This window comes from Stegostoma tigrinum, chromosome 24 (genome assembly GCF_030684315.1).
Source record: "Stegostoma tigrinum isolate sSteTig4 chromosome 24, sSteTig4.hap1, whole genome shotgun sequence".
Classification (NCBI taxonomy): Eukaryota; Metazoa; Chordata; class Chondrichthyes; order Orectolobiformes; family Stegostomatidae; genus Stegostoma; species Stegostoma tigrinum.
In genome coordinates this window covers 44713462-44736899 of record NC_081377.1, presented here as the reverse complement: position 1 = coordinate 44736899, position 23438 = coordinate 44713462, and the positions used below count along the sequence as shown (strand labels likewise).

General features: G+C 46.0%; 1 protein-coding gene across 1 annotated transcript; it reads right to left on the bottom strand.

Annotated features, from left to right (window-relative positions):
* Nucleotides 1–1499: 1499 nt before the first annotated feature.
* On the bottom strand, nucleotides 1500–21145 carry LOC125465104 (interleukin-22 receptor subunit alpha-1-like). Its single transcript, XM_048558242.2, has 7 exons — nucleotides 20234–21145; nucleotides 18285–18411; nucleotides 16510–16688; nucleotides 8144–8313; nucleotides 7907–8057; nucleotides 5913–6034; nucleotides 1500–3607 (listed from the first exon to the last, which is right to left on the bottom strand). The coding sequence occupies exons 1-7, from the start codon at nucleotides 20274–20276 to the stop codon at nucleotides 2507–2509; spliced, it is 1893 nt and encodes a 630-aa protein (XP_048414199.1). The 5' UTR covers nucleotides 20277–21145; the 3' UTR covers nucleotides 1500–2506.
* Between the last annotated feature and the right edge of the window lie 2293 nt (nucleotides 21146–23438).

Here is a 23438-nt window from a genome sequence, read left to right as displayed (position 1 = left end):
TGTTGCTTCCTCAACTTCAGAACTTTAGAAAATGATGGAAAGTCTTCAATCCAAAAGTTCATAAAGTGTGGAGCTGGATGAATACAGCAGGCCAAGCAGCATCTCAGGAGCACAAAAGCTGACGTTTCGGGCCTAGACCCTTCATCAGATCTCTCTCATCAGGCTCTCTGATGAAGGGTCTAGGCTCGAAACGTCAGCTTTTGTGCTCTTGAGATGCTGCTTGGCCTGCTGTGTTCATCCAGCTTCACACTTTGTTATCTTGGATTCTCCAGCATCTGCAGTTCCCATTATCTCTAATTCAAAAGTTCACCCTGTTTAATCCCTTCTCCAGACACTGCCAGGCCTGCTGAAAATATTCCAGTATTTGTTTTAAATTCAGATTTCCAACATTTGAAGTTTTCTACTTTTCTTTTGAATTTACGCAGATGGTAACATGGAATACCACAAAGTATGGATGTTACAAGGCTGGTAGAAATAGAATTAGGTGCCAATATGAATTACAGATTCCTATGACCTCACAATATTAAAGGGATGATTACATTAATATTGTTAATGCTGTGGAACATTTTGCTCATGTATGAATCTGGCTGCAGAAAAACAATTTGCATGCTTGCACTATACAATATTTCATAAAGTTTGGTCACCACAGGCACATTGGAACAAATGGCCTGCTCTTGTACTTAAAATCTCAATTAGTCTAAGGGTGGACGTGAATGTCAGGAAAATTGAGAAGGTAATCTGTTCCAACATGTCTTTCACTCACTTTGAACTTTACTCTGTGTATTTTAAAACGTGAAAAATTACACAGTACCGGATGGCACATTCCCCTCATGTACTATGAAGAAAATGCATTCTTCCCTGTACTTATTTACCATTCTCCTAACACCTTTAATTTGAATTGGGAGGTGACAATTATACAAAAGTGAAATGCCTCAGCAATCTGGCTCTTGAAACACAGCCAATTCATTTCCATTTAAATACACCTTATTGTCTGGTTTGTTCTTTGTTAAGATTTTTTGCATCTGAAGCTTTGGAAAAGGTTATCATTAGCAATTGCCCCATTGATGGGTAAATCAGAAAAATATCAGAATCTATGCTAAAATCAGAAACTAGAAATACCGACAAATGAGTATGAATATGGATTCTAAAATTTCTTGGCTCTCCCTGAGCCTGCATTTCAGACTGATGTAGTGTATGAAAGCTCTGAAACACCCCTCCTGTAAGTTATTAGAGGCCAATGGTAAGTTTTGTTTGATCATTCATAAGTCATGCTTCTTCACATGGGAAACTGACTAGTTCCACTAGAGATGTTTGTCCTTTCGCGAGTTTTTACAGATCTCACAAATTGAATGTCAATTTAAGACATAGTAACAGGAATGCTGCCGAATGGGTGCACAAAACTCCTTCAAAAAATTATGCGTTCCACACAAAAAATTAAATGTATATTACACAACATTTTCCATAAATGTGATAACAGATGATAAATGATGATGAAAACATTTCTAAATTCAATCAGAAAGTTTATTCAAAGGCCTTCACATTATTACAAAGTTATTATGAGAGGAAAGAAGTATTTTACCTTGAATTATCCATATTAACTCATTGCAGAGGGAGCCTGACGCTGAAGCATATGGATGATCGGACTGCATATTGCATTTGATGGAGATGGTAGCCAAGTACCAATTCACTGGACATGTCATCCAGCAGCCGTGGGTTCAAATCCCACCACAAAGCCTGGGCATGATTCATATCCAGTTATTATATCTGGAATTACCTGGAATTGAAAGCTTGTAACAAAAAGTGATCATGGATTGTGACAAAAGCCCATCTGTTTTCCTGATGCCCTGTAGGGAAAGAAATCTGCTATTCTTATTCTGTGTGGTCTACTTGTGACTGCAGAACCACAATAAAGATGCTGACTCTAACAGCCCTCTGAAATGATTGAGCGTGCAACTCAATTCACGGGTAATCGGGTAATCAGTCCAGAGATGCTGGGCTTGTCAGAAAGGTCCACGCCCCATGAAAGAATAAAATTCCTGAGGGCCAGAGCATCCACTGTCCTTTATACATATTCTGGGTTGGCTCTGGAAGAAGATATTCTTGGGCTGGTAGTGGATGCACAGAGGAATCGTTTCCAGAAGAACGTAATTTAATTAGTGTTCCAACAGAGGAATCTCAATTGCAGGGTGGGTAAACAGGATTCACCCACGGGAGGCATATTACTTTGTCTCCAGCAACTTCAATCTGGAGTTGGCTGAATTGGGGCAGGGAATGATGGGTCAGTTCCCAATTTTGGTTAGCAGCAGAAAACCTATTGGTCCAAAGACACTTTACACAGTTGATAAGACTCATTTCTAGACAGCACGTCCAACTGGATCATAGCATATAAGCCAGATATATTCTGATGGAAGATCATGGTGCTTAAACTTTTTGTCTCTCCACTGATGCCGCCCTATCAGCTGAATTTTTGCTATTTATACATGATCAAAACTCCCTGTTTGGGTACCTATTCATCCATGTGAACTTGTATTTCCCAGTCTTCAAGAAATTTACAACCCTCCATCGTAGCATTTGTCTGCAATGTTTGTAAAAATGATGCATCTGTTTGTTGGCCTGTACTCTTTGACGAGTGGTAAGTTAAAAGCTGCCGTTTATATCCAACTTTCCATTCAGGATTGACAAGTAGCTCTCCAGCGAATGTGTCATTCTTCAGTAGGTTAGTCTTTGTTAGTTGGTCATCTTTCAGGTCAGTTTGTAACACATCCGTAAAGGAAACTTTTACTGGTTGGTCATCGCTTCTGTCAGAGTGCAAACACAGAACACCTACATTGCTGTTTAACAATGATAAAAATGACTGGCTGTTGATTGCTTGTCCATTTTGGAACAATGGCGGGTTGATTTGGTTTTCATCTTTCAATGAAAGTGACAATGGTATTTCCAGTTGCTGGATCTCCTTCCATTTCGTTTGATATGATTGTTGCTTGTCATGAAGCAACGAGACAAATGATGGCAAATATGCTGGCTTCTCCTCCTTTACCTTTAATATCTGTACTTCTAATTCTTGGCCATTTTGGAATATTAGGCCCTTGTTTTTATAAACAATGTCTTCATTCATTGTCTGTAAATCATTTACAGATGCATTCTGCGCACTGCATATTGTTGGATCAGTGTTTACCTTGGTTGAATTCTGAGGTGTTGCATGTATAATTGTAGCATAATTTTGAGTCAGTGCCTGTGAGCTATTCTGACTGGAACATGTATCGTTTGACATCCTGTCAGCAGCCTGGGGACAGTACGGTGCAAAACATCCATTATCAGTTGTCCTGGGGGAAGAATTACTTTGAATTTCACAATCAGTGTCATTTGGGAGGTTTGCCTGCATTATTCTGGAGTGACTTTGCGGTGCATAGGAATTTGGCCGTATTGTCAAGATGTGCTGCTTTGTTTTTATAACTTCTTCCATTTTATTGACGTTATACTTTAACAGGTTAATTTCATCCAGATGAACAAACTTAAATGATTCTTTCTTATAACTAGGGGTCAGCTGTAGTGTTGGTGGAGGCTGTTTCAACAAGGCACACTTCTGTGAGAGGATGCGATCTAAATTCTGTAATCAAAAACAAACAAATGAACTAAATGTTAGCTGGATATCCTTCAATAGTTTAGAAAAATGTAGGTCAGTAAACAAATATTTGTAAAAAATATTATGCTGAAAATTTCCCGCAGAAAGTTATGTCTTGTGGAGAGTGATGCTTTCTTCTGGCTCTATAACACTCTCTGCTGCAAACCCTATAACACCAATTCTTGGTGCATAGAAGGAGAAGCATTGCTGACACATTAGATTAGATTCCCTACAGTGTGGAAACAGGCCCTTCGGCCCAACAAGTCCACACTGACCCTTGGAGCATCCCATCCCCCTCTAACCCATGAACCCTGAACACTACAGGCAATTTAGCGTGGCCAATCCACCTAGCCTGCACATCCTTGGACTGTGGGAGGAAACTGGGGCACCCGGAGGAAACCCACGCAGACATGGGGAGAATGCGCAAACTCTGCACGGACAGTCGCCCGAGGCTGGAATCGAACCCGGGTCCCTGGCGCTGTGAGGCTGCAGTGCTAACCACTGAGACACCGTGTCGCCCTAAGATGATGGGAGGGGAGAACATTGTCTAGAAGTGAAGAATGTTGTAGAAACTCAGCAGGTCATAGAGTCATGCAGATATGCAGCATGGAAACAGGCCCTTCGGCCCAACTCATCCAAGCCAACAAACTGAACTTCCTAAACTGAAGTAGTCCCATTTGCCAGAATTTGGCCCATATCCCCCTAGCCCCTCCTTACTGATGTACCCATCCAGATGTACCAGCCTCTATCACTTCCGCTGGGAGCTCGTTCTACACATACACCACCGACTGTGTGAAAATGTTGCCCCCTCAGGTTCCTTTTAATATCTTTCCCCTTTCAACATTTGTCCTCTAGTTTTGGACTCCCCTACCCCAGGGAAAAGACCTTGGATATTTACCCTATCATGCCCCTCATGATTCTTTAAACCTCTATAGAGTCACCTATTAGCCTCCTACACTCCAGGAAAAAATGCCTCAGCTTATCCAGCGTCTCCTTATGTCTCAAAGCTTCCATTTTCAGTAACATTCTTGCAATCATTTTTGTACCCTTTCAGTTTATTAATATCCTTCCGAGAGCAGGGTGATCAGTATCTTCAGAGTTTTGAAGAACAGTCATGTTATACACGAAACATTAATTCTGTTTCTCTCTGCACAAATGCTGCCAGACTGTTCAGTTTCTCCAGCACTTTCTGAGAATATTTTGTAGTTTCATTCATCAAAACTTTATGGGCAACTTATACTTAGTGCACAACTCTGTAAGTTCACTAAAATAGCAAGATTTAACTGCTGAGATATTCAATAGCTGACAGATTATACAAGGAAAATGGAGGCGCATGTTTCATTTGGCTGTTGGAATTCGGCCATCTATTGCTCAAACAATGTAATTAGTTTAACCTTGAGTCATAGCTCACGTGCTCATTCTGGTATTAAATTGTACTTATTTATTAAAACCTCTTTCGTTTGTATTCAGTGGGATAAAATTATAGAGAACTCCTGAAATGGTCTGGAAACTGAGATGTGGTTCAAAACATTTATACTTCTATAAAAGAACATCTACTGGCTCCTTAAAGTATTACAATTTATGACAGACTATGAATGTAATCTTGCACCTAATCCAGATCTTTATGATCTTGGTGTAGGAAATCCTTTCACTGAATTTCAAAAGACTGTGGAAGTAACAGCTCCTGACAGAGTACAACAAGCCACTTCTTTCAAATATAACGAAATTAAGAGTTGATGGGTGATCTAATTGGAAGATATTTAAAGGAGTAAAAAGATTTGATAGGGTGGATATATTGAAACCACATTCTCTGACAGACATAATGCAGGCGTCCCTGAAGCCTGAAGACTGTAGCAATTCACAAAGGCAGCTCATCACCACCTTCTCAAGGGCAACTAGGGATGAGCATAAAATGTCGGCCCAGGCAGAGACACCCAATCATGTGGATAAAAAAACACTTTTGAACTTAGAAGGAGACCATTCACAAGTGAAATCAGGAAACTATTTTTTATACAAAGGATGGTGGAAATTTAGAACTCACTTTCCAAGAGGCTGTGATTGTGAAGACAAGTGAAACAACACTACTGAGGTCGGTAGGTATTAGTAAAAGTTATCTCTGGGGCAATGCTGGTTAAATGATGCTTAGCTGCTGAACACTGCAGAATCTTATGGAACGGTGAAACAGGCCTGAGGAGTTGATGGCCTCCTCTGCTTCTCCATGTTATCATGTCACCTACTTCCGGAGTACAAAAGCACTGGTCAGCTCTAGATAAATATAAGCTGAACATACCAAAGACTGTGGCAACGTCCTCTGGTGCTTTGTGTAACTGTATGTCACACAACTAAATATTCCAGCGATTATTATTCCTAAGGACACAAACGTCACTAACAGAAAGACGGTCAGTGTTCTTTCTGCAAAAGTAAAACAAAATTAATGAATTTCTGTACCACAGAAAACTATTTTGTGACTTCAATGTGTCCACTCATGCAGTCAATTCTTTGCTCCGTCAGTGAAAAGCAAAAAGTACACACTGTTCTGGAAAGAGATATATAATTAATCTGTTAGACAGTTTATAAGTTTATCTGCACGGATCTAGAATTTACTTTTTTTAAGACAGTAAAATTGGCTTCTTTCACATACCTGTTAAATCAGTTTTAGTTTTTATCACATTTTCAGCTTTTCCAGGCTAATAACCATTCTCCACTGAAACACATAAATTGGCAATGGACAGATCTTGGTCCATTGTGTGGTTGAAGCTGAGATCGATAGATTCTTACAGACTTTTAAACAACTGGATGTGAGTTTGCTCGCTGAGCTGGAAGGTTAGTTTTCAGACATTTCGTCACCATTCTAGGTAACATCATCAGTGAGCCTCCGACGAAACGCTGGTGTTATGTCCCGTTTTCTATTTATAAGTAGAAAACGGGACATAACACCAGTGCTTCGTCGGAGGCTCACTGATGATGTTACCTAGAATGGTGACGAAACGTCTGAAAACTAACCTTCCAGCTCAGCGAGCAAACTCACATCCAGAACCTCAACCTGAGCTACAAATCTTCTCAAAACTCGCTTTTAAACAACTCTTCAGATAAGCACATGGAGGTTGATAGGTTGGCACAATATTGTGGGCTGAAGGGCCTGTGCTGTGCTGTACTGTTCTGTGTTCTATGCTTGATCCAGCAGGGAATCAAGGGTTACAGGGAAAGGGCAGGAAAGTGGATGAGAGGAATGTTGAATCTGCCATGATCCTATTGAATGGTGCAGCAGGCTCAAAGGGCCGAATGGCCTACTCCTGATCTTATTTCTTGTGGTTTTATAGCGTGTTCTCTCCACAAACAGAGGCTCATCAAAGTGGCTGCTAATCACTTAATTCATCCCTATCTCTACTGTATCTCTTTCAAGTGTTTCACAACTGCTCTAGAGAGGCTGCAGAATCCAGAAAAATGGAGACATTGTTACTGCTACCGACACATTCATTTGTTGTATTGGTTTCATGTTAGAATTGGGCATGTAGTCAATGAAAAGCTGTCTCACTAAATCCCTTCTCGCAATTTATGATTCTGAATGGCAGCTCTGTGCTTAGCACTGCTGCCTTACAGCACCATGGACCCATGTATGATTCCACCCTCGGGCAACTGTCTGAGTTTGCACATTCTCCCCGTGTCTGCGTGGGTTTCCTTCGGGTGCTCTGGTTTCCTCCCACAGTCCAACGATGAGCAGGTTAGGTGGATTGGCAATGCTAAATTGCTTGTAGTGTCCAGGGATGTGCAGGCTAGATGGATTGGCTATGAGAAATACAGGGTTACAGGGCTAGGGTAGTGGGGTGGGTCTGGGTGGATGCTTTCCAGAGGAGTGGTGTGCTCCAAATGGCCTGCTTCCACACTGTAGGGATTCTATGAAATACAGGCAGACGAGATGCCCCATCCAATGAAGGAAACTTATGCAAACTGGGGACTTATTTAGGACTCCAGTAAGATGCTGATTCAATTGGGATAAGGTGGTGGATTGGAATCCTGTAACTATGTTTCCTTTACAAACTTATTTTGGGTCTTGTGTGTCAGAAGGTCTGGTCCCTGCCTTCTCCAGATCTGTGACAGAACATTTCTGACCAGGTTGATTAAAATAATTATTTGTATCAGGGCCTTAGCAAAAAGGCTCCTGCTACCTCTTTGTCAAGCTGCAACAGATTGGGAACTCAACTGCACACAGACAGTACGTTTAAAATGTTGCTTTGTGTGGGCAGGACCTGAAGCGTAACTCACACAATCCTTCCACATTCTCACCTTTTGAAGTTCGAATGCAAAAATTGGCCGGTAGACTTTCTTTTGTGAAGATTTCCTGTCTTAAGCTAAGTTGCACACTGGTACAGTAGTTTGTATTGGGTTCCAAAGATTCGATTTTGAAATATCTGCTTTCATTAAATGCATAAAACACCTGAAAAATAATAAAAAGACATTTAAATGCACATCCAAATTATCAACACGTGATCTACTAACATTGCTGTTTGAGTTTAACTTTACCATTTTATTTGTTTGTGATTGGTTCAGCTGCACTTGATACTTAATGACAGTAAAAATGTCCTTGATAGAGCGTTGTATTCCGCCTTTGGGTGGCACTTGTGGTGGATGTATCTGAATAGTAATAAATCGGTCTCCTGCTGTGTACTCCACTGCTGGGGGTCCAATAATAGCTGAGAAAGACAGAGAAGTTTATATCAGAACAGGGAATATTTAAAATGCAGAGTGCACATGTATCCAAAAGCGGAAAGAGCTCATGTTAAAGCGTGCCAGTATGAATCACCCATTGTTAAGTTTGAATTCATGTGAAACTGTAACCAATAAACTAGTTAAATGATAGGAAGCTTCCTTGCATAGATGCCATAATGACGGCACATTTGCATCGGGATATTTCCAAAAATACATTTTTGTTTGGTTCCAGAGATGAAAACCAGGAATGTAGGTTTTGTATTACAGGCAGAAAACTTACTACACTGTTTGGGGAACCACTAAGGTGGAAGATAATCCTTATCTTTAAGGAGGCAAAACAGATAAGCAGGCTATTTAACTTCAACTCTGAAAAGATTTGTAGCTCAGGTTGAGGTTCTGGATGTGAGTTTGCTCGCTGAGCTGGAAGGTTAGTTTTCAGACGTTTCGTCACCATTCTAGGTAACATTATCAGTGAGCCTCCGACGAAGCGCTGGTGTTATGTCCCGCTTTCTATTTATCTGGTTAGGTTTCCTTGGGTTGGTGATGTCATTTCCTGTTCTTTTTCTCAGGGGATGGTAGATTGGCTCCAAGTCAATGTGTTTGTTGATGGAATTCCAGTTGGAATGCCATGCTTCTACGAATTCTCGTGCATGTCTCTGTTTGGCTTGTCCTGGGATGGATGTGTTGTCCCAATAAAAGTGGTGTCCTTCCTTATCTGTTTGTAAGGACACCACTTTGATTGGGACAACACATCCATCCCAGGGCAAGCCAAATAGAGACACGCACGAGAATTCCTAGAAGCATGGCATTCCAACCGGAATTCCATCAACAAACACATTGACTTGGAGCCAATCTACCATCCCCTGAGAAAAAGAACAGGAAATGACATCACCAACCCAAGGAAACATAGAACATAGAACATAGAACATAGAACAGTACAGCACAGAACAGGCCCTTCAGCCCACAATGTTGTGCCGACCATTGATCCTCATGTATGCACCCTCAAATTTCTGTGACCATATGCATGTCCAGCAGTCTCTTAAATGACCCCAATGACCTTGCTTCCACAACTGCTGCTGGCAACGCATTCCATGCTCCCACAACTCTCTGCGTAAAGAACCTGCCTCTGACATCCCCTCTATACTTTCCTCCAAACAGCTTAAAACTATGACCCCTCGTGCTAGCCATTTCTGCCCTGGGAAATAGTCTCTGGCTATCAACTCTATCTATGCCTCTCATTATCTTGTATACCTCAATTAGGTCCCCTCTCCTCCTCCTTTTCTCCAATGAAAAGAGACCGAGCTCAGTCAACCTCTCTTCATAAGATAAGCCCTCCAGTCCAGGCAGCATCCTGGTAAACCTCCTCTGAACCCTCTCCAAAGCATCCACATCTTTCCTATAATAGGGCACCCAGAACTGGATGCAGTATTCCAAGTGCGGTCTAACCAAAGTTTTATAGAGCTGCAACAAGATCTCACGACTCTTAAACTCAATCCCCCTGTTAATGAAAGCCAAAACACCATATGCTTTCTTAACAACCCTGTCCACTTGGGTGGCCATTTTAAGGGATCTATGTATCTGCACACCAAGATCCCTCTGTTCCTCCATGCTGCCAAGAATCCTATCCTTAATCCTGTACTCAGCTTTCAAATTCGACCTTCCAAAATGAAACCTAACCAGATAAATAGAAAGCGGGACATAACACCAGCGCTTCGTCGGAGGCTTGCTGATGATGTTACCTAGAATGGTGATGAAACATCTGGGAACAAACCGGCAAGCTCAGTGAACTAGCTTACATCTCGAACACAATAAAGACCCACTCTCTTGTGGACCGAGAGGACAAGAGTGCTGTCTTGGAGGTGAAAGGAGGACGTCGGGTTGGCTGTGCACCCTTGCGACCAGTGGATCTTAATGCTGGCTTCGGCCTAACGCTGGTTCGGGGAGCAGCCAACCTGCAACGATGGCTGCGGCAAGTGCTCGTGCCCCAGGTCAGGGGGTCCGGAACACCATCCATGTTTCTGTAAAGAAGGTGGATGAAGGTGCACCTGTGGACCACACCTTCTTCGTGAAGAGGGTCCTGTTGGACTGTTGTGGGTTTGCTGCTGCGGACATTTACTGCCTGCAGGATTTCCCCGGAGGAGGTTTTTTACGACGTGACCTTCCAGAGTGCCAAGCTTTGCGAGCGCTTCCTGGAGGTTTTCAAGGAGAAAGGAGGTGAGGGCCCCCTCTCTGTATTGACGGCTGTCCCACTGTTTGTGATGCCAGCACAGAGGAGCCGTATGGTAGCTGTACACATGTACAACCCGCATGTGCCAGCAGTTGATGTCCTGACCTTCCTCGGAAGGTATGTGAAGGTGGAAGGGGACCTAACTGACATCGTGGACCCCTTTGGCATCTGGACGAGTAAGAGGCAGGTCAAGGTGACGCTGAGGATGGGCGCAGACGGGAATGTCGCACACCCACCGTCCAGCTTCGCGATTGGCGGGAGCAGGGGCTACCTGACCTATGCAGGGCAACCTAAAGTCTGCCATGCCTGTGGTAGGTCAGGTCACATGGCGGCCGACTGCAAAGCCACCATCTGCAGGAACTGCAGGGAGGAGGGACACCTTGCAAAGGATTGCCCACGAGAGAGAAGCTGCAACCTTTGCGGGGAAGCGGGCCACTTCTATAGGGCATGCCCGCGGCGGGGTACCACCTACGCCCAGGTCGCCGGCAGGGGAAATGCGGGGCCAGCCCCCCCGGAGGAGAGGAAGGCATCAGGGCCCAGCAAGGACCCCACTAATGTGCAGAAGGGCCAGGCCGTGCAGGAGGGCCCAGCCCTGCAGGATGCGCCCGAGGCCAGCAAAGCACCCCTGCAGGCTCCGATCCCCCCCGACAACCCGGAGCCAATGGAGGCGGCGACAGGCGACCCAGGGGAGTGGACAACAGTCCGGAAAGCGAGGAGGAAGGTGCATCGACGGGCCCAGGAACCGCAACAATCAGGCGGGAAGAGGCAGCTACAGGGGGGCTATAAGAGCTCCTCTGACGAGGAGGATTCGGAGAGGGCCCACCCGAAGCAGAAGTTAAAGGTCTCGAGGGGGAAGGAAAGCAGCACCCCGCTTCCAGGTGATGGGCGGTGTCCTGAGGCTCACTCCGACACCCAGTCAAGTGCCGCTGGAGCACTGGAGGGCCCCCCGGAACTTCCAGGCAGGAAGGAGGAAACAGCACGTCCCCAGCCTGACCCGGAGCCGGACCCTCCTGCCTCCGCACCCCTGACGGGGGGATGCCACCTGGAAGGCAGCACGGACGGTTTCCTGAGCCCAGAGAGCGTCCAGCAGTTAGCCCGGGCAATGGGCATGAAGGGACAGAAGGAGGGGCTGGACCTTGGACTTGGGGAGGGTACTGTGGTCACTGCCCACAATGGGGGTACGAGTTGCGAGCATTAATGTGCGCAGCGTCAAGTCAACCGCAAGATGTGTATCCACGTTGGCCTACCTGACCACCGTCAAGGCAGGCCCCCTGTTTCTGCAGGAGTGCGGGATACCCCACCTCAGCAGGTACGGGAAATGGTCCGGCGCCTGGACCTGTGGGCCTTCGATCTGGTCGGGGGGTAACGACTGTCGGTCCTCGGGCCTGGCTATTCTGCTGCGGGAGCGCAACTTCACCATCTCTCAAGTTCAGGAGGTGGTGGGGGGGCGCCTCCTAGTGGCTGACATCACCTACAGGAACGCTCCCCTGAGGTTGATCAACGTGTACGCCCCAGCGGTACGGAGTGAGCGGTTGGCCGTCCTGCAGCGGCTTCCACCCCTGCTGGCTACATCCAGGCCGGTCATCCTAGGTGGAGACTTCAGCTGCATCATTGATGCAGATGGAAGATCCGGCGTGGGGACAGCGGGTGGGGGAAGTCAACTGGACGTCACGTCCAGATTCCTGATGGACACGGTGAAGGACGCCAAGCTGCTCGACGTCTTCAGCACCCCTGCAGACGGAGCGCAGCAGAGGTACACCTGGTCGCGGCCATATGGGTCTATCCGCTCAAGGATAGACTTCCTGTTTGTGTCACGGGCGTTTTCGGTCAGATCCACCGGCGTCGAGCCGGTGTTCTTCTCTGACCACTGCCTCCTGCTGGCCGACTGTCACTTACAGGACGACCAGCCGGCCGGCAAGGGGACGTGGAAGCTCAACACGACTCTGTTGACCCCACAGAACGTCGAGGAGCTTAAGAGGGAGTACGCCGGTTGGAGAACCGTGAAACCCCTCTTTGAATCTCCAGGCGACTGGTGGGACACGGTGAAGGAGAACATCAAGAGGTTCTTTGTCCTCAAGGGTGTTCAGAAGGCAAGAGAGAGGCGGGGAAAGCTGTCGCGACTCCAGAAATGGGTGCAGAACCTGCTCCTTCTGCAGTTGATGGGGATCGATGTCACGGAGGACCTCCGCGAGGTGAGGGGCCAGCAAGCCTCGCTCTTCGCCGCGGAGGCCTCCAGGATAATCTTCCGGTCCAGGGTCCGCTCCGTGGAGCAGGACGAGACATGCTCGCGTTTCTTCTTTCAGAAGGTGCACAAAGACAGCTCTGTGCTTAGCCGGCTGAAGGAGGACGTCGGCTCGGTGACGTCGTCTCGGCCCGACGTTTTGAGGATCAGCAGATCCTTCTATGCCGGACTGTACGACACGAAGCCCACAGACAGCACGGCCTCCGAGTCATTCCTGTCGTCTATCACGGAGGTCTTAGACGACGGCATGAGGGAGTGGCTGGACCGGCCGATATCCCTGGACGAGCTGGCCAGGGCCCTCAAGTCCTTGCAGAGGAATAGGACTCCCGGAAGCGACGGCTTACCGGTTGAGCTGTATTCTGCTCTGTGGGGCCTGGTCGGCCAGGACCTGCTGGAGGTGTACGATAGTGCGCTTCGGGCAGGGGAAATGTCCAAGTCCATGAGGAAGGGCATCATCACCCTCATTTACAAGAGGAAGGGGGAGAGGGAAGAAATTAAGAATTGGCGTCCCATTTCACTTTTGAACGTGGACTACAAAATCCTGGCCAAGGTCATTGCCAACCGGGTCAGGTCTGTCCTGGAGTCAGTGATTCACCCTGACCAAACCTGTGCTGTGCCGGGCAGGAAGATTGCTGAGAGCCTCGCGCTCATCAGGGATACGATCGCCTACGTACAGGACAGGCAGGTGGACACCTGCCTCGTCAGCCTGGACCAGGAGAAGGCCTTCGACAGGGTCTCTCATGCTTACATGAGGGACGTCCTCTCCAAATTGGGGTTCGGGGAGGGCATCCGCAATTGGATCCGGCTGCTCTACGCCAACATCGTTAGCGCAGTCTCGATCAACGGGTGGGAATCAGACATTTTTCCTGTTAGATCTGGAGTCAGGCAGGGCTGCCCGCTCTCTCCTGCCTTGTTCGTGTGCTGTGTGGAGCCCTTCGCCGCCTCCATCAGGAAGGATGTGAGCCTGAAGGGCGTGACTATCCCAGGCAGCGGAGGCCTTCAGGTCAAGACCTCCCTGTACATGGATGATGTCGCCGTCTTCTGCACCGATCGTCGGTCGGTGAGTAGGCTGTTGGACATCTGCGGCCAGTTTGAACTGGCCTCGGGTGCCAAAGTCAATAGGGGTAAGAGCGAGGTCATGTTCTTCGGGAACTGGGACGACCGCTCCTTCATCCCCTTCGCCGTCAGGACAGACTACCTGAAGGTGCTGGGTGTTTGGTTTGGTGGAGCTGGGGCATGCACTAAGACTTGGGAGGAGCGTATCGCCATATTTAAGCAGAAGCTGGGCAGGTGGACGCTCCGGTCCCTCTCCATCACGGGTAAGAACCTGGTTGTCAGGTGCGAGGGGCTTTCGGTACTGTTGTATGTGGCGCAGGCCTGGCCTATTACCTGGACCTGCGCCGCTGCGGTCACCCGGGCCATCTTCCACTTCATTTGGGGGTCGAGGATGGACCGGGTCCGCAGAGACACCATGTACAAAGACCTGGAAAATGGGGGAAAGGGCGTACCGAACGCCACCTTCGCCCTGACGGCTACCTTTGTGTGCGGCTGCATCAAGCTGTGCGTAGATCCTCAGTACGCAAACACCAAGTGTCACTACTTACTGAGGTTCTACCTGTCCCTGGTGTTGCGAAGGATGGGCCCGGTTTCATTGCCGCGGAACGCTCCGAGTAGTTGGACTGTTCCGTACCACCTGTCCTTCGTGGAGAAATTTTTGAAAGGAAACACCTTTGACCACAAGGCCGTCAGGCAGTGGTCAGCACGTAGTATCCTCAGGACCCTTCGGGAAAAGGAGAGGATGGATCCCGTCATGTGGTTCCCCACGTAGACTGCCAAAGTCGTTTGGCAGAATGCCTCATCGCCAGAACTTTCAAACAAGCACAAGGACATTGCTTGGCTGGTGGTGAGAGGGGCTCTGCCAGTGAGATCCTTTATGCATGCCCGGAATCTCTGCGCCACCGCATGCTGCCCCCTGAGGTGGCTGCGGGGGGGAACGAGACTGTTGATCACCTCCTTCTGGAGTGTGCCTATGTGCAGGAGGTCTGGAGGGGGATGCAGTGGTATTTGTCGAGGTTCGTCCCGAGCAGCTCCGTGACGCGGGACTCCGTGCTCTACGGGCTGTTTCCGGGGACGCACACCGAGACCAACATCAACTGCGCCTGGAGGACCATCAATGCGGTGAAAGACGCTCTTTGGTCTGCCCGCAACTTGCTGGTCTGCCAGCTGAAAGAACTGACCCCGATCGAGTGTTGCAGACTGGCGCACTCCAAGGTCCAGGGCTACGTGCTGAGGGACGCGCTAAAGCTTGGGGCAGCCGCCGCCAAGGCGCGGTGGGGAAAGACCACCGTATGAGCCCCCTCGTCCAGAAAAGGGAAAAGAATCCTATCTGGTAACTGGGCCCAGCTGGCGCCTTCCCCATCTGGTCAGGGAGCCAACTGGGACTGTGCGGGGTGACGACTGCCGGGGCGGTTTCTTTGCTTTGTTTTTTTTTCTTCTCTGTTTTGTTTTTTTTCCTTTAGTTGGTGTACGTACCCCCGGGTAACCCGGAGTGGCTTGCATGACTGGGTAGGTGTATAAATGTTTTATTTTTTGTACATTCTATGAATAAAGTATATTATTTCAAATAAAAAAAAGTGACGAAACGTCTGAAAACTAACCTTCTAGCTCAGCGAGCAAACTCACATCCAGATTCAACTCTGAACGCTAGCTGAATTAGATCTAAGACTAACCCGTGAAAACAAGATATTTATAGATATTTTACAGCTGGGGAGGGAATAAATATTTTAAAAATACATCGACATTCACTAACTCATTCAAAAATCAAACAAAGTGGTTGAAAATTTAATCAACAATATTTTTATGGCACAAGTGGACAGATTCTTGATTACCATGGGGATGGAAGAATATTGGGATATGTGAGACTGTAGGGTTGAGGTTAAAATCAGATTAGCCATGATCTCATTGAATAGCAGAGCAGGCTTGCAGAGCTGAGCGGCCTACCCAAGTTCATATGTTTGTATCTTAAAACTGGCTTAGGAAAGGAATGACTACATTTATGGAATAATCACACAAGTTTCTCAGGTTGTTGGGATGAAGCAATAAATTGCAATTAGAGAAGCAGACTGTCAGTGTTCAACTGTGACAATGTTGGGTGGATCAATATTTCAGAATTTCGTTTGAATATCTTTGGGGATCCAGATTTACCATATTTATTCACAGGGTTTGGAAATTGTACCATATATTGTCCATCCTAACTTATTCCGAAGAAGCTGCCTTCTTGAACCACTGCAGTCTATCTGGTGCAGGCATACCACAGTGTTGTTAGGAAGTGAATTCCAGGATTTTGACCGAGTGACACTGAAGGAACAATGATATATTTCCAAGTCAGGATGGTGACTAGCTTGGAGAGGAACTTTTAAGGGATGGAGTTCCCATGTATCTGCTGGCCTTGATATTCTGGGTGGTCAGGGTATGGAAAGGGTGGTCATCTGCTGCATACAACTATCCAACAGGACACTATATTGATGAAGCTAGTAAAATGAAAAGAGCAAATATTAATGGTGGCTGAAGCAGGTTGATGACTAAGCAACAATTTCCAGCTTTTGTGTGTTCCTTACAGTCTATTTCAATTGTTGTTTCAGCACTGATTAAATGAAATACTGTTGAAGAAGATTCAAGCTACTAATCTCTATATGAGGATTGGATACTCACTCTTGTCTAATGGACAGAATCTTTCAGATAAGGACCACGTTGAATTGATATTTTTCGATATTGCCATCACTCTTGCATAGTACCAGTTATTCTCCTGCACAATTTCATTTGTTAAGTCACAATATTGGACAGTGATATGGTGACATTCAGGCTTATTTTTCCATACTTTGTCTCCATATCTGCAAACAAAATGCAGTGTGTTAGAAAGCAAAAACATGGGCTAGTCTCCTCAACTCAAAACTGCTCAATCCAATAAATGTCACAAATCTGTTTGACTTCTGTAATGCTAAATTAGCAAATGTGAAATTCCTATTCACCCACATCACCCCTATATACAGTACAGTGAGGCCAGAGGAGCCTTCATACATTCGCGCTCAAAGCAGTCTTTTAAATCCTAAATTTGTTGTGCTGGTTATGCTGGATCAACATAAAACACTGGTTACACCATAACTAGGGTACCGCATGCAGATCTAATCACCACATGGTAGAAAGGCTGTGCTTGCAATAGAGAGGCTACAGAGGAGATTTACCAGGATGCTGCCTGGGCTGGAGGCTCCAAATTATGAGGAAAAGTTGAATCAGCTGGGGTTGTTTTCATTAGAGCAGTAAGATTGAGAAAGGACCTAATAGGTGTGCATAGACAGAAAGGTATGTTTTCTATCAACTGAGTTGTCATTAACCAAGGGTAGAGATTTAAGGCAAGAGGAAGAAGGTTAGGACTGTTAAGGAGATTTTTTTTTACCCAGAGGGTAGTGGGAGTCTGCAACTCACTGCCTGAAAGTGTGGTTGAGTCTAAAACTCAACATTTAAGTAGTATTTTGATATTTACTTGTGTTGCCATAACCTCCAGGACTATGGGCCAGAAGCTGGAAAATGGGATTAGTGCGGTCACAGCTTTGTTGACTGGTACAGGATCAATGAGCTAAATGGTGTCCTCCTCTGCTGTAAATGTCTACATTCGATATAAAGGTTGATAGATTTTTGGGTTGTAAGGGATGTAGGAAAAGCACTGGAAGGAGGATTTGAAGTAGATCATGATCTAACTGAACAGCAGAGGAAACTCATACACACTGCAGGAAGAATTAGAAGTTTAGAAGAGTGAAAGGTGATTTTATGTTGGATTCTTAAGGGGCTTGATAGGCTAAATACTGAGAAGACATTTCTCCTCATAGGAGAGTCCAGGACCAGAGGGCATATTCGCAGGATAAAGGGACACCAATTTTAGTCTGAATTGAAGAGGAATTTCTACTCTCAGAGGGTTGAGAGTCTTGTCACAGACAGTTGTGGGGGCAGAGTTCTTGTGTACGTTTAAAGCTGAAATGGATAGATTTTTGATCTATAAGGGAATCAAGAGCTATGGGGACAACATGGGAAAGTGGAGATGAGGAATGTCAGATCAACCATGGGTTGCAATGAATGATGGACCAGGGTCAAGGGGATGAATGGCCCACTCCTGTACCTCTGTCTTATGGTGTTATGGATAAAGCAGGGTTATAGTATTGCCTGTATTCTGGTATCTGAACAAATCAATGAAATACAGTAGGGTACTAAATGTACTAGAGCGGAGAGGAATGTTATTTACTCCTAATATCATTTATAATGGGCTTTAAGAAATATCAATATATGCAGTCTGTGAAGGTTTAAATCATATATTTTTATAGAGGAGAATAGATGGCATATGAGATACAAGATTTCAATTAGGTGCCCTGTCCAAATTCATTGTTTATATTTCCTTCTCTTTGCTCTTGCTGGTAAGTGTTGTTTTCAGAACTTACATGCAATACTCAACATCATACACAGTTTCTGGAGGTCCCTTCTGAGTCCAGCGAAGGGTGTTGTTAAAGTTGACAGATTCAAACTTCACCCTAGTTGGTTCAGGCAACGTAATCAATGCCCAGGACCCTACAAAAGGAGAAACAGTTTTAAAGTCCATAAACTTTAACCAATTCTGGTCACTCAATGTTCCAAAATTTCATCACCTTTTCTGGGAGTTCAAGGAAGAAACCACATTGTTTAAAGGTCACAATGTGCTGTAGTTTGCTCTGATAGTAATCAATGTATTTTAACCCCCTTGTGAATGCTTCTTGCAAGGCTGGGATGAAGGTTAAAGTCAAAATCCTGGGACTGGAAATCTGAAGCAAAAACAAAAAATACTGGAGAAACTCAGTAGGTCTAGCAGCATCGGTGAAGAGAGAAAATACAACATAACATTTCAAGTTCTGGTTGACTCTTCTTCAGAGACCTAAAGTTCTTAACAGTCATACTAGACTTGAAACATTGACTTTATTTCTCTCTTCAGAAATGTTGTCAGACCCAAAGAGTTGCTCCAGCACTTTCTGTTTTGATTTTAGGTTTGCAGCATCCTCGATACTTCTCTTTTCCTGGAGAGGGCAGTTTCCATTCGACCTACAGTATAATCAAACTGACTTCAGGTAGTTCCCAAAAGCAGCAGGACTGACTCAGCTTAATACCTGTTTGGAGGAAGCACTTTTCCACAGACACACACAGACACACGCGTGCGCGCACACACACACACACACACACAAACAGACACACAGACAGACACGCACACACACAGACACACACAGACAGACACACGCACACACACAGACACACGCACACACAGACACAGACTCACGCACACACACAAGGACACGCACACACAGACACACACACAGACACATGCACACACACACAGAGACACACACACAGACACACGCACACACAGACATGCAGACACATGCACAGACACACGCACACACAGACGCACACAGACACACACGCACAGACACACGCGCACACAGACATGCGCACACAGACACACACACAGACATGTATGCACAGACACGCACAGACACACGCACACACGCAGACACATGCACACACAGACTCGCGCATACAGACACACACACAGACACACACAGACACACGCGCACACAGACGCACACAGACACACGCGCACAGACACACGCACACACAGACATGCGCACACAGACACACACACAGACATGTATGCACAGACACGCACAGACACACGCACGCACAGACACGCACACACGCAGACACACGCACACACAGACACACGCACACACACAGACACATGCACACACAGACACACGCACACACAGACACACACACAGACAGACACACACACGCACACACAGACACACACAGACACAGACACACACACAAGAACACACGCACACACAGACACGCACACACAGAGGCACACACAGACACGCACACACAGACACAGACACACACACAGAGCCACACACAGACACACACACACACAGAGGCACACACAGACACACACACACGTCATTACATTCAAACGAAAGAAGTAACTTTTCAAAATGAAGGAGCCAATTTTTAAATCAAGAGTTAGTGTAACTTCATGAATGAAATTTCTCGAGGATATACCGCATCGTTAATAAGCAACAAACACAGCTGTCTCTTCTATTCACAAATCATAAAATTTCTCTGTTCTAGATTTACTTCAGCCACGGGATTGCGAATGCGAATGAGCCTCACAAACCGGGGAAAAATTTTGTTTTGGCCAGTTTCGGCACGCAGTTAGGTAAATACATTTATTAGGACACAGACGCGACTTAAAATGTGCAAGATCAGATCCAGTAAACAGTGCACTAAATGATCTCCTAAAATAAAGCGACGATTAAACAAAAATGCATCATTGGATGTTTTAGAAATGTAAAATGCTCACCAGTAAATGAAACGGTTAGTAATAGGATCCGCCACAGCCACATCGTGCGCTCGATCTCTCGCTTAAACTGGCTAAAAGATTAACTAATTTTAAATGTTCCGGTCAATCAGTCGGAAGATCGTTTTTGCAAAGCAACAAGTCTGGAACTAGCCGGAGTTGGAACCTGCCGTTTCTGCTGAAGTTTTGGTATTTGCAAAGCGGCCCCCACTTAAACGAAGCTGTGTATTTGTCTCTCTCCCTTGGAACCGTGAAATTTACACGATTCTATCATTAAATGGACACTGACAGGCAACATAGCCCATCTCGAAAGCTGCTGGAGGACTGGGTGGACGACTGGACTTTCTCCTGGCTAGGTCCTTACCTCATGAACACAAGGATCTGACGAAGGACTGTGCAAACAGGAGGGACCAGAAACTAGAATAAAAATTCATTACTTCCTTCTCTGTAACACGCCCTTTACAACAAACGTATAATTGTTTCTAAATTCCTTCCTCTCCAAGAGGAGCAATCCATTATTTTGGCTCGTAGGTAAATCAGGAATTCCACTTGACAGGAACCTCCCACATATTTGCAGCATGGCCAGGCAGGGCAATTCAGAAATACTAAAGGCTTCGACAATTTTGAGAGGAAAGGCAGGATCTCAAGCACCATTCAACGCATTCAGCAAGGGTGCGCCAAGATGCTAAATTAATGTAGAAAGGTCGAAATCCCTGTTCCAATAACTTTGCATTTGTTTTTGCTAGTTTAGGATTTAGTTAGCGAGTACCTTCACGCCAGCCCTGTACAACTTTCAAAAACCCACGTACGGAACGCAACCCGGCAGCTCCGCGGAAATAGGAAGATCAATAACATCGGAGGGCTTTGCTTTGAAAGACCAGGTCCTGGCGGAGCCAGCCGGGGCGTTAGAGGGAGAAGTGACCCCCAAATAGATAAATACCTCCGCAGCAGGTCCGGAAGCTGGATTGAGGATTCTGCTATCAATGCTGTAGAGCCTTTTGTAGCTTTGCAAATAGTGGCATCTGCCGGTGGACTTGTTTTGGCTGGAAATGTGTTTGTGCGGTAAGTGCTTAGCCATGCAGAGGGGCGGCGGGGCAACGAGAGGACTGCACACTGCATGGCAAACTGCAGGGGAAGCTCCTCCTTCAGTCAGACTGAGGAGGAAATGCACTTTAACGTCCAATCAGGTGTGGAAAGAGTATTAAGATGCGAAAGATTGGATTGACGGAAAATAAGTGGAAAGTAACATCAAAATTGACACGTTTAAAACCTTAAAAAATGACACTCCAGGCTTGCAAATGTTAATTTCAAGCAGAAATGCTGACTGGCAGGAACTCTCACTTTGTTGAAATGGGGCTGTTAAGACCAGGTGAGAAGGGGTGAAGCAGCTCCCTTGGGATGCCACAGCAAAGGCTACAGTTAGTTAGAGTAGGAGGCTAGAGCCTTGCTTTAGTTAAGATGCACTTAACTCATCGTTACTGTAAGCAGTAAAAAGTCAATCACAAGGTTTTCTTAACTTAAGTCATAGAACCAGGAATGCCTACAATGTAGAAGCAGGCCATCAGCTCATCGAGTCCACAGCGACCCCCTCCACAGAACATCTCGTCCAGATCCATCTCCTACCGGATACCTCTAACCGTGCATTTCCCATGGCTAACCCACCAAGCCTGTGCATCGTTGGAAAGTTCCCTGCACACCTTTGGACTGTGGGAGGAAAATGATTACCCGGAGGAAACCCACGCAGACACGGGGAGAATGCGCAAACTCCACACAGACAGTCGCCCCAGAACGGAGTGGGGCCCGGGTCCCTGGTGCAGTGAGGCAGCGGTGCGAACCACTGAGCCACCGTGCGGCCCATTATAAATCTTCAGCAACTGCGACCCCAAGGAAAGTAATGACTAGTCCCTTGATGATCCAGAATTTAGGTATTACTGAATAAAGACATATTTGTCAAAGCTTTTCACTTGTACTCGTCAAGACATTTCACAAGAACATCAAATCAAGAAGAAGAAGAAAAATCCTTATTCTGCATGAGACGACAGCGCCATGGGCTGGCAGTGTATTCTGACGTTTTCTTTATTCATTCATGCGATGTGAGCATTGCTGGCCGAACCAGCATCTACTGTCTGCCCTTAATTGTCTTTCAGAAAGCGGTGATGAGCTGACTCCTTGAACCATTGCAGTCCATGTGCTTTAGCTAGACCCACAATGCCCGTAGGAAGGGAGCTCCAAGCCAAACTGATGGAACGACGATATATTTCCAAGTCAGGATGGTGAGGGCCTGAGAGGGGAATTTGAAGGTGATGGTGTTTCCAAGTTACTGCTACCCTTGTCCTTCCAGATGGAAATAATCATGGGTTGGGAAGGTATTATTGAAGGATTTTTGGCGAATTTCTGCAGTACATCTTTGTAGATAGCACACACTGCTGCAACTGAGCGTCAGTGGTGAAGGGAATGGATGATTGTGGATGCGGTGCCAATCACATGGGATTGCCCTGGATGGTGTCACGCTTCTCGAGTGTTGTTGGTTAGAAACTTTTGTTTCTATAAGACTGAACATTTTATTTCCGTATTGTCAAAATCCTGTAACTAAAGAAGCTGTGCCTGGGTGCATTTGTATCCAAGTCAGTGATATAATTGGTGATGTATAACTTTTCACTATACTCATTGAGTATATATGACAATAAAGGCTATTCTGTTCTCTTCCAGGAAGTGAGTTACTCACTGCAGTATTCCTAGCCCTGAACCTGCTTTTGTAGCCACTGCTATTACATGGCTCGTCCAGCTCAGTTTCTGGGCAGTAGTAAGCTCAGGATGTTGAGAATGGGGAATTCAGTGATGGCAACACCATTGCATGTCAAGTGATGATGGTTAGATTCTCTCTTGGAAATGTCATCACTGGCATTTATTGACACCAATGTTACTTTTCACTGTAAGACTGGATATTGCTTTTGCTTTTGCTGCATTTGGACATGGACTGCTTCAGTATCTGAGGAGTTGTGAATGGTGCTGAACATTGTGCAATCATCAGCAAACATCGCACTTCTGACCTTGTGACGGAGGGAAGGTCATTGATGAAGCAGCTTCAGATGGTGATGCCAAGATGACTGACCTCCAACAACCACAATCATCTTCCTATGTGCCAGGTATGATTTCAACCAGCAGAGAGACCACCAGTCTACCACCAGTCCCAATTCCCATTGAGATA